The sequence below is a fragment of the Pinus tabuliformis genome, chromosome X (assembly GCF_031772625.1).
Source record: "Pinus tabuliformis cultivar Carrire ecotype Pingquan chromosome X, CPIR1, whole genome shotgun sequence".
Classification (NCBI taxonomy): Eukaryota; Viridiplantae; Streptophyta; class Pinopsida; order Pinales; family Pinaceae; genus Pinus; species Pinus tabuliformis.
This window is the reverse complement of record NC_142308.1, coordinates 556,989,883-557,001,641: the sequence shown is the minus strand read 5'-3', so window position 1 is coordinate 557,001,641 and position 11,759 is coordinate 556,989,883. Positions and strand designations below refer to the sequence as shown.

Sequence of the window (11,759 nt, the reverse complement as noted above, 5' to 3'; positions counted from 1 at the left end):
TCTTTTGAGGTACGAGGGTCAACATTTATCAAGTAGATTTCTAATTATAATAAATGATTTTAATATTTTTATTGGTCATTTTGATTTTGGAATTTTTTTGGATTCCATGTTTTATTTTATTTTATTTTATTTTGTCATTTTTATACGAGCATTTTGAGATTATTTGTTTAGATTTTTGTATTTAAGTCCAACATATTTTAAGAGAGTTGAATAAGGTAGAAACAAGTACTAAAATAAATCATCATCACTTTTTATAATTTATGAGTCAATTAAATTTTATATAAAATAATGTTACTTTAAAAATATGCTAATGAATTTCAATTAAAAAAATTATTATAAAATGATTTTCATGTTGTGACCGTGTCACTTAAAAAGCATAAAAGATGCATTTGGAGGTGATTATGACCCACAAACCCCACATGTGGTGGTAAATTTGAGGAGTAATCTTGTTGTGAGAAATAAAGATGATCATCCTTCAATCAACCATAAGAATGCCATGGTCACTCTTAGTATCCCTCTTAAGTGAGTAAAGACCTAAAAAGAGGAATCATATATAATTATCCATAGGAATTCCATGGTCACTCTTAGCATCCCTTTCATGTGAGCAAAGGCCTAAAGAAAGAATCATATATAATTATCATGAACTTGACTTATAGCACACATCATGGAATGTGGAAGGGAAGCATATTAATTATGGTAATCATTAGATGTTCATGTAAATGAGGCCATAGGCGTATAATGCTCAGTGAGAGAATAGGTGCATGAGATTCATTCTCAATCCTGGGATGTTTGAAATGGATTTAAACTAAGGAAGTGGATAATCATGAAGAAAATTAAGGCACAAGGAAACTGAAAAGAGCATTGAGTATCTTATTTAACATCTTTCAACTATTATGTTGTGCTGCTATGGAGGACCAGAAAAGAAAAAAAAAGGTGCAAATAGAATAAAGAGCAACGTTAAGGAATTCATCAGGATGGAAATTGCAATCCTCCGAGGAAAAATATATTATTTTCAATCAAAGTTGAAAACTTAACAAAAACATATTCTTATACAGTTATTACAAATGCAAAATATTGGTATTGACAAGCAATATCTTCAATCTCAAGTGCAATAGCTTCATGTGGTACAACTAAGAGACACCCACAAAAAATTTTCTACAAACTTGGCCCAATATGGAAGTGAACTGCTTGATGTTAATATGGTAATTGGCCCAATTTGGAAGTGAACTTCTTAATTTTAATATGGTAATTGTTGATAAACTTTTGATTAATATAGATTTTTGTTATATTATGATGCCAACTAAATGTTACTATGTTAATGGCATTTTCTATAGATTATATGAGTATGGCTTTTTTGGAAACTTAGTGTTAAAATCTAGACATAGCTAATTTGACCATATTAATATAATCTTAAAACTATTTATAATATTTTCTCTAAAACAATTATAAATGTATCTATCTACACATCAACTTAATTTTAACAACAACTTTTTATTAATGTAATCTATCTTATTATTATTTACAAGATAAATATATGATAATAAAACATACCTTTTAATATATTATTAATCTATTATTATACATAATAGGAAGGCATATATAAAAAATAACTAAATCATATATAATTATCCCATAATTATTTTAATAATAAATTTCACTTTATTTATATCTCTAAATATAAACCCTGACAATTCACCCTGCAAGGCAAACCCTGAAAGGAAACGAAGGCCTAACAGAGGGGCACCGAGACAAAGCATTAGGGGGCTAAGATTAAGTGCTAGGAAGTGGTTTCGTACGACATCGTAACCAAGGGGGTAACTGTTAAGGTGAAAAGGAACCCAATGTATTAATGTGATGGTCATGGCCCTTAGTCATATGAGCAAAGGTGCCAACATGAAGTTGCTCTAGAAGTTGGCAAAGATTATTGCACATATTTGGCAGCGCTATGGAATGAATGAGTTAACAACTATATATGGAAATGGTTTGTAATTAACAACATGAACGAGTTAGAGTTCCGATGGTGGAACAACTAGATTAAAGGAATATTTGGCTCTTAAGCCAAAATTAGAAAAGCACTAGAAATAAAAGAACTTCCACTAAACCCTGATAAAACTCCATAATTGGTTGTTTGAGCATATTGAAGTAGTTTAACTCAATGATTGAGTTATAAACAAAAGAGAAGGGTTTGAAGACATGTAGATCACATTCAAAAGAGTCAAGTAAAGTAGGAGAAATCTAAGGATAAGAGATTCATTTATAAATTAAAGACAAGAAGTTAACTAAAAAGAAAGAAGTCTAATTTGAGTAGGAAAAATTCTTTGTAATCATAATCAATTGAGCAAGTTTGAGAGAACCATTGTAGCATTGTGCAAGTTGGGTTGAACTGAGGTTGTTGATGTGGATGGTGGATTTCATAGTAATCAAAGATTGTTGAAGATGTTTCGGTGAATGTTTGAAGATGCCAATTTAATTGTTTATGTAAGGATTTGGCATTCATGGCTCTAGTTTGAAAAGGGACGAAAGATGAATCATTGATGCTAGGAAAGTTGTAGCTTGCAGATCAAGGGTTGTAGCTCCTTCCAGTAGTTGTTGGTAAATATTTAGGGGTTGGATCTCCTTTCAGTTGTAGATGATAAATCAAGGAGCATTTTCTTCCTATTGGTTATAGCCAGATAATTTTGTAACTACAATTTGTAGCTTTCCTTGTGAAGAAATTATAGAAAATTTTCAAGAATCTTTGTGTGCTTTTGTGTTGTTTATGTTACCTACACCAATTATGGCCATAAAGAAATAAATTGCAAAGTGAATTTATCCTACAGGCAACTCAGAGAACAAAGAAGAAATCAACAAATTAGAGAAAGTAATAGTAGACTCACGTAAAATAATTCATTTTCTCCTTTGAACAATTTGATTCAATGTTTTAAATGTAAAAAATTTGGGCATAGAGAAGTTGATAGAAGACTTAAGTATAAAAGGCATGAACTAGTTATTGAGAAAATTAGTTAAGAGCCAAGAGCCCAAGGTGTAGAAAGAAAAGGAAAGCACAAAGAAATGTGGTATTGTTTTGTATGATCACAATGAAGGAATTCACTAGTATGTGGACATTGGTTGTTCCAAGCACATGTGAGGAGACAAAAGCAAATTCTTGACATGGAAACCAGTTCAAATGTGTAATGTAACTTTTGTTAATAATGCACCTCGTAAGGTTGTTGGTAAAGTAGTTTTCAGTCTATCGAATGGCATAGGTAAATCCAAAAATGTTGTATATGTTGATGGGATGAAGCACAATATGCTTAGTGTGTCTCAAATGTGTGATCAAGGCTATGATGTAGTTTTTAAGAATAAAAATTGTAAAATCACATCTGTAGGAACAAGTGAAATAATGGTTGCAGCTACGAGAATAAACAATAATGTTTATGTCTTGAAAGAGAAAACAGAGAGGTGTTTCCTATCAAATATTGATGAGAGTTGGTTATGGCATAAGAGACTTGGACATCTGAATTTTGATTAGATATTCAAATTGAGAAAGAAGAATGTTGTCAAGGATTTACCCAAGTTGTCAAAACTATAGAATACGATTTGCAAGTCTTGTCAATTGGGTAAGAAAAATTGAGTACCATTCAAGTCAAAGGAGAGCTCATCATCAAAGCCACTTTAGCTAGTACAAATGGACTTGTGTGGACCATCAAGAACCCAATCAACCACATGTAAATTGTATTTCATGATTATAATTGATGATTTCAGTAGGATGATGTGGGTTGCTTTTCTCAGAGAAAAATATGAAGATTTTGAGAAGTTCAAAGATTTCAAAGAAATGGTTGAAAATTAAATTGATTTTAAAATGAAGAGCATAAGATCTAATAATGGAGGGGATTTTACTTCAAAAGAGTTTGGTGAATTTTGTAAAAAATATGACATTAAGAGGCATTTCAAAATAGTTGAGACTCCAGAACAGAATGGTTTTAAAAAAGAGATAAAACAAATATGTACAACAACTAGCCAAAGCTATGATGGATGAAAGGAAAGTTCGACAGAGATTTTGGGCCAAATCCATTCACATAACAGTGGTTATACTCAACAAAGTTCATTTCATACCAAACCGTGACAAAAAAACCCTATGAACTTTTGTATGGAAGACTTGCAACAGTCAAGCATTTCATAGTTTCTGGTAGCAAGTGTTACATCAAGAGGAATGATGACAAGCTTGGTAATACATTCAATGCAAGTGTCGATGAAGGTATTTTTATTGGATATTCTCATAATAACAAAGGCTATAGATGCTATAATAAGACCAAAAAGAGGGAAAAAATTGTATTGATGTCAAAGTGGATTAGTATGTTGATCTTGAAGTTAAATGGCCAATAAATACTAGCTCTAATGAACCAGTCAACAATTATGAGGAGGTCCATGAGCCATTTTCAGAAGAAGACATTGAATATCCCTCCAGTCCTCAAGCCAAATATCATTCAAGGTATGTGCAAAAATAACACTCAACTGATCAAATTGTTGGTGATATAAAAGTAGGTGTTCTCATAAGAAGGAAGTTGTTCAATCCCCCTTCACAAACACATCTAGCTATGTTTTCCATGGAGGAATCAAAGGATGTTCCACAAGCTAGTCAATATGAAAATTGGTTAAAAGCTATGCGTGAAGAATTGGACCAAATCGAGAAAAATCGGACATGGAACTTGTTCGTAGACCAACAAACAAGAATGTTATTGGCACTAACTGGGTCTTCAAGAATAAGTTGAATAACCTTGGTGAAGTGGTGAGAAATAAGGCAAGATTGGTATGCAAAGGTTATGCTCAAATTGAAGGCCCAATTTTTTATGAAACTTTTGCTTTTTTTTTCTAGGTTGGAAGCTATTAAATGTTTTTTGGCATTTTCTTGTTTTAAGAAGTTCAAGATATATCAAATGGATGTCAAATATGCCTTTCTAAATGGAGAGTTGTAGGAAGAATTTTACATTGAATAGCTAGATGGTTTTCAGCAAACAAATAGGCTTGATTATGTCTATAAGCTCAAGAAGGCCTTGTAAGTTATCAAGTAAGCCCCTTAGGCTTGGTATTCCAAGTTGGAAAGATACCTGCTCAAGTGTGGGTTCAAAAGAGGCGCAACTGGTAGTAATTTATATGTTAAATTTAATGATGAAAAATAATAATGGTGGTTGTTTATGTTGATGACATTATTTTATCTAGTGATTCAGATTTGTTAACATGCCAAATTTAAGTTGATGGGGTATAGCCAAGAATGACAAACACCCCATCCAGGTTGTTGCTACTAATTCATACCCATTTACTTGATTGTATATCATGACTTCATCATATCATTATTTTGTTTTTGATGATTCCTTTTGGCTAATTACGCCTAACTCTCTATACTGTAAAATTTTAAAACACTATACTACTCAGTTATCTTGTACATCTCTTCAAAGAATTTATTTTAAACAATGAATAGATCTCCCTTACAAGAGAGTGACCTAAAACATCCCACGCTTCTATGTAATTTCTAATTCTACCAATAATACAAATGGCCCCTCACACAAATACATATATACTTTTTTATAATTATCCTAAAATTTAGCATACGAAAAGGATAATTTATTTAAAAAAATTAATATTATTATGGTCATATCTAAAAGTTTTTATAGTTATCCTAAAGTTTAACATCCGAAAAAATAATTTATTTAATTTTTTCGAGTTTAACTTTTTAAATTATGAAATTTCAAATTTGTTTAAAATTGCTATATTCTGACCATGAAATCCCAAGGAAAAAAAAATAAATTGAAATTTTTTATCCTATGAATTATCAGTTTTTCAAACCAAAATATGTTTAAACCAAACCATATATTATAAAGTAATCACGGAACCGGATTCTCAGGGAGTCTGACCTCAGTGGGAAGTGAACTTTGGTTATACTGTACCGCCACGGGAAGCGAAAAACTCTCGACCAATGTACACAAAAACGAAACAGGGTCGCGCAATAATCCTGGGAATCAAAGGTCCATTCTGATACAAAATTGACTCGCACGACGCATCTTGACTCGTACCTTTTAATGCATAATATAAATCCAACCTTTTATAAGTCCCATTACATATAATACCACGCCACGGGAAGAATATTATGGGTGCTGTTTAATTTTGTCAACTAACAGTACTTCTGGCTTCACCAGACAATTACCAATTCACTATGTATGTCAAAAAAAAAAAGCCAGGGGTCCGAGCAGATCTGCTTCACCAGACAATTACCAATTCACCATGTATGTAAAAAAAAAAAAAAAAGCCCGGGGTCCGAGCAGATCTGGTGGTCGGAGTGGATCGAATCTATATAATCATTGCAAAGTCCATTAGTGAGGTAAGATACAAGTGATGAACAATTGATTCATGGATTCACATCTAACTATGACGATGGGAAGCGATGCAGAGCCCGGTGAATTGAGAAATGGGATAATTGTGCAGTCAAGCGATCATCTGGATGCAGGAGCTTTATTTGTCTTGGAATCCAAAGGTCTCCTTTCTGGTTTTTTTTGGGTTATATATTTTTATGTTAGCAGAAAACACTCTATAACAATTTATGTGTGTTTATTCTGCAGGCAACTGGTTGCACGCCGGTTACCATTTGACTACATCCATAGTAGCGCCTTCCCTGCTGAGTCTGCCTTTTGCATTTAAATCGTTGGGATGGTTTGCGGGGATTTTTTGTCTCATAGTTGGAGCTGCCGTCACATTTTATTCATACAACCTCATATCCATTGTGTTGGAGCGCCAGGAATCCCAGGGCAACCGCCACCTCCGTTTCAGAGACATGGCCAGAGACATTTTAGGTGTGTTATTTATTGATCGTGGCTCATTCCCAATTTGCTAGATTTTTCGATTGGAATTTCCATCTATCAGAAGGATGATGCTTTTCTTCTTTTGGCATAGGACCCAGATGGGCTCGATTGGCAGTGGCTCCGATGCAATTCGCAGTTTGCATGGGTTCTGTCATTGGCTCCATTCTGTTTGGGGGCCAGAGCTTGAAGGTTTTTCTCTTAATCCTACCTTGAAGATCTTAGTTTCGGTTGCCATTTCTAGCTTTGCTGGAAGATATATGATAATATATAAAGTCCCCTGAATACGTGGTAGTTTTGGGGATTTTCACAAACTTTATGGCTCCAAATCAGTAACCAGATGAAAGATTAATGAATTGAGGCTTGTGTGATCCATAATAGTTATAAGCAGAACGATCCATAATAGTTGTAACCAGAACTTCGACAAAAATCACATTAAGAAAGACCTTTATCCTAGTGTGGTTCATCGTCAAGCCAAGTTATTTTTCTGAATCAAAGCCAAAAAAATCTATATTATTAATACACCCACTCTAACCGTTTTGCATATGCTGTAAATGTTTGCAGTTCATCTACTTGATTTATCATCCCAATGGAGACATGAAGTTGTATGAATTCATCATATTATTCGGCATTGTAATGCTATTCTTGTCCCAGATGCCATCTTTCCATTCGCTTCGCCACATGAACTTGCTTTCCCTCATCATGGGCTTGCTATACAGCTTATGCGTTGTTGGTGGATCGATTCATGCAGGTGTGTTGTTAATCACTCGTTTGCAGATAACAATGCAACTAATAGCCATATTTTAAATGTGTGACCTTATGATTAAATAGTCTTACATGAATCGGTTGTTTCAGGACATTCAAAACTGAATCCAGAAAAAGATTATTCCGACACTGGAAGCAATGCCAGCAAGGCCTTTAAAGTCTTCAATTCCATAGCAATGATTGCAACCATATATGGAAATGGGATTATTCCAGAGATCCAGGTCAACTAGACTCATTTCTGATACACTATTTACTTAAGGACTCTAGATAGGAGTTTTTGTTTGTTTGTTTTTGTTTTTGATAATTTATACAGCTACCTGAAGAAACAATATAAAAGATAACTATTGCAGATAAACAGATAAAGTATTGTTGGGACAGTTTGGAGTCAGGGGGTTTCTTAAAATTCTGTCGGGGATTAAGATAAAATTTCTGTAGAAAGGGTAAATGTCATAGAGAGTCTTAACAGTTTTTATCTAACGGACTAGGCTATACCCCACGGGCAGAGTTTGGATCACAATGAATCATCAGATGCATCTTCTTGGCACCTCCTCGGTTGCAGGAGGAACTAAGCAGATATGTCAGACATCAGTTCCTGCAAAGGGACACAGTGTACATAACTCTGAAATCTTGGCACTGATTCCATAAGCATATACCATAGTTACCAGAAACGGGACGGTAGCCACCGTTCCCGGAAAAAAACGCACAAGAAACACAACGGCACGGGAAACGCCGTTTTCTACGGCCGTTTTTGTTAACGTGTATTTTTCCAGAGCTCAGTTCGTTGTAATTTGTTCGTTGTAATTTGTTTCTTTAGAGTTCGTTCTCAGCTCTGTTTTTTTAGCTCTTTGCATAAATTTATTTAAAAATTTCAGGTACCAAATTCCCTTCCTGTGTGTTCATAGATTCCTGCAATGAAGCATATGTTTACCAATGAAGTACCAAATGCACCAAATTTTAATAGAATCCACAGGGACGAGAATTTCTGATTCGACGGTCTTTGGGCCTTCGGATTCTTCGCCATGCATCTCATCTAAGGACTAAGGATTTTTCTATCATATTCTGAATTGCCTCTACTTTTTCTTAATGTCTTGGAGTTTGGAAAAGAGTTCTATAGATGTAACATTTGGATATTCTTTATGAATGTAAAAGCTTTTGCAGTGGTTTGCATCATTCACAAACAAACCTGAAGAGTAGAGTTTCACTAAGCTCATCAAACTGAGAACTACTAGCACTCCTAATAGCAATTGAAGACCAGATACCACCTAGCACTCCTAATAGCAATTGAAGACCAGATACCACCTAGGTCGATTTCCCTTTTTGAAAACAAGTTAATTTCTGCATTAATTTTAAGTTAATCTCTGCATTAATATATATGGGTAAAACTCATAGCTTAAACATAATTCCATATATGGTTTAAGAAGTGTATATTCAATTGTAGATTTTACTTATTGTTTCTCACCGAATGGTATATTTTGGTCTTGGGTGACATATATATACAATTTTTTGAAATTTCCACACATAAACAATAATTAGCAGAAGGCATAAGAAACAGAAGACATATATTTAATGGTCAATTTGCTAAGCATCAGTATGTGAGATAAACAGTATTCAATTTATTTAATTTTTATTCAAATCTCAAATCTGGTTATAAATCTAGTTTAAACTATACTGAAAATTGAAATTGAAATTAAATCTGTGTTTTTCATATTTTTGTTGTTTTTCTCTCTCCTCGTTTTTTGCATGCGAAACTTTCAAACTACGTTTCTCGTACCATTGTCGTTTCTCGTCTTGTTTCCCGTTTCTCGTTTCTGGTAACATAGGCATATACTGTTTTGCAGGCAACACTGGCCCCTCCTCTTTCTGGCAAAATGTTCAAAGGTTTGTGCATATGCTACACAGTGGTGGTATCAACATTTTTCTCCGTGTCGGTATCGGGTTACTGGGCATTCGGCAACCAGGCAAAGGGCAACATATTGAACAACTTTGCTCCTACCGGGGAGCGCTCCCTTATCCCGAATTGGTTGCTCTTTACAGCCAACATTTGTGTTATTGTCCAGTTATTTGCACTTGTCTTGGTATATAGCTTTTTATCCATTAATTTACACGTTTTATCTAAATTGAACCACAGAAAAAGGATATGTTGAGTCATGCATGGTAATGTGAAAGTAAAGGAAGGTCTTATTTCAGGTATATTCACAGCCTACATTTGAAGTTTTGGAGGCAAAATCAGGAGATGCGAGCAGTGGAAGGTTTTCTCGACGGAATCTCCTACCAAGACTGTTGTTACGCTCAGTATACGTAAGCGTGGCTACTTTGATTGCAGCGATGCTACCATTTTGTGCGGACATAATTGCAGTCATTGGCGCATTTGGGTTCATACCTCTGGACTTCGTTTTTCCTGTAGCCTTTTACAACATAACATTCAAGCCTTCAAAGAGGAGTTTGATATTCTGGATCAACACCCTCATAGCTGTCGTTTTTTCAATCTTGGGAGTATTGGGATGCATTGCAGCGATTCGCCAAGTTTATGTTGATGCTCACAATTACAAACTATTCGCCAACTTATGAATTTGCATATTCATCAGTGGCAGTATGTTTTAATCCATCTTATCTAAATATTGTAGCAGACTTTAAGTGGCTCTTCTTACCATAAAGCTTATATACTACCATCGAGCACTAGATGACAGTATAGATTATATACTATTATAGTGCTAAATGATGGGATATGGAGTTTTCCACTGTATAGCTATTTCCATTGGTAATTCAGTAATATAATGGTATTTATTAACAAATTATTCCTGGACGGATTTGTTATTTTTGAATTAGGTAATTTTCTATTATTGAGAGTACTTCGAAGTGTTTTTCCGGAACCTTCGCATTTTATTCATCTGGAACTAACCTTCCGTCACACTCCATAGAATAACATATATCATCTTTTCATTATTAATCTTTTAACAAATTTTAACACCTGATTAATAAACGTTATGGTCAGCGGATACCAATTTTATAATGGATGTATAGGATTCATAACTTTCTTCTTCAAAACACATAAAGAAAACAACATAATTACAGAACTTATATTTATAATGGAATAAAGCATTATTCATCTAGTCATGTGAAGGTGTATTTTATGGTAATGTTATTACTAGCAATTGCACAAGATGTTGCAAAGGAAAGGCCGTAAGGTATAGATTGGAGATGAATCATGACATATAAAATATTATTGAAGATAAAAATTAGTAAACAAAATTTCATTCAAAGTAGAAGATAAAAATTAGTAAACAAAATGTCATTCAAAGTAGAAGATAAAGAGAACTCACTTAAATGACATTCGAGAAGAATCATGACATATAAAATATTATTGAAGATAAAAATTAGTAAACAAAATTTCATTCAAAGTAGAAGATAAAGAGAACTCACTTAAATGACAATCTCATGTTGATTGACTCTAAACTTTGATATGAAATGTAAAGTATAAAAATTAAAACAATAGAAATTATAGAGAAAAAATATACAAAGACACAAAAATATTTATTTTATAATAAAGTCTACATAAATATATTGCAATTAATCTTAAACAATTATTTTGTATGTAAATACAAGACCATTCCAATTACAAATTTTGTTAATAATGAAAAAAGAGAGATGAATCTAATAACCAAATAATTTTAAAATTATAAAATCCTCTCCAAACCTTTATTCTCAACTTATTTCCATTATTAAAAAAAAATTGAATCATGACATATAAAATATTATTGAAGATAAAAATTGGTAAACAAAATGTCATTCAAAGTAGAAGATAAAGAGAACTCACTTAAATGACAAAGACTCCATGACATATAAAATATTATTGAAGACAAAAATTAGTAAACAAAATGTCATTCAAAGTAGAAGATAAAGAGAACTCACTTAAATGACAATGTCATGCTGATTGACTCTAAACTTTGATATGAAATGCAAAGTATAAAAAATAAAACAATAGAAATTATAGATAATAAATATACAAAGATACAAAAATATTTATTTTATAATGAAGTCTACATAAATATAATGCAGTTAATCTTAAACATTTATTTTGTATGTAAATACAAGACCATTCCAATTACAAATTTTGTTAATAATGAAAAAAGAGAGATTAATCTAATAACCAAATAATTTTAAAAT

At 33.0% G+C, this 11,759-nt stretch overlaps 1 protein-coding gene across 1 annotated transcript; it reads left to right on the top strand.

The window, feature by feature from the left end:
* The first annotated feature begins 6,458 nt into the window (after positions 1 to 6,458).
* Positions 6,459 to 10,353, top strand: LOC149141234 (GABA transporter 1-like). The gene is made up of 7 exons (XM_089448170.1): positions 6,459 to 6,508; positions 6,594 to 6,824; positions 6,925 to 7,022; positions 7,395 to 7,581; positions 7,686 to 7,816; positions 9,434 to 9,670; positions 9,783 to 10,353. The coding sequence occupies exons 2-7, from the start codon at positions 6,806 to 6,808 to the stop codon at positions 10,161 to 10,163; spliced, it is 1,053 nt and encodes a 350-aa protein (XP_089304296.1). The 5' UTR covers positions 6,459 to 6,508; positions 6,594 to 6,805; the 3' UTR covers positions 10,164 to 10,353.
* Positions 10,354 to 11,759: the final 1,406 nt, after the last annotated feature.

Excerpts from the sequence above, each read along its gene's own strand:
- LOC149141234 (XM_089448170.1), top strand. Across the intron at positions 7,023-7,394 it reads TTGGGGGCCAGAGCTTGAAG|TTCATCTACTTGATTTATCA; the intron begins GTTTTTCTCTTA and ends AAATGTTTGCAG. Across the intron at positions 7,817-9,433 it reads GGATTATTCCAGAGATCCAG|GCAACACTGGCCCCTCCTCT; the intron begins GTCAACTAGACT and ends ACTGTTTTGCAG.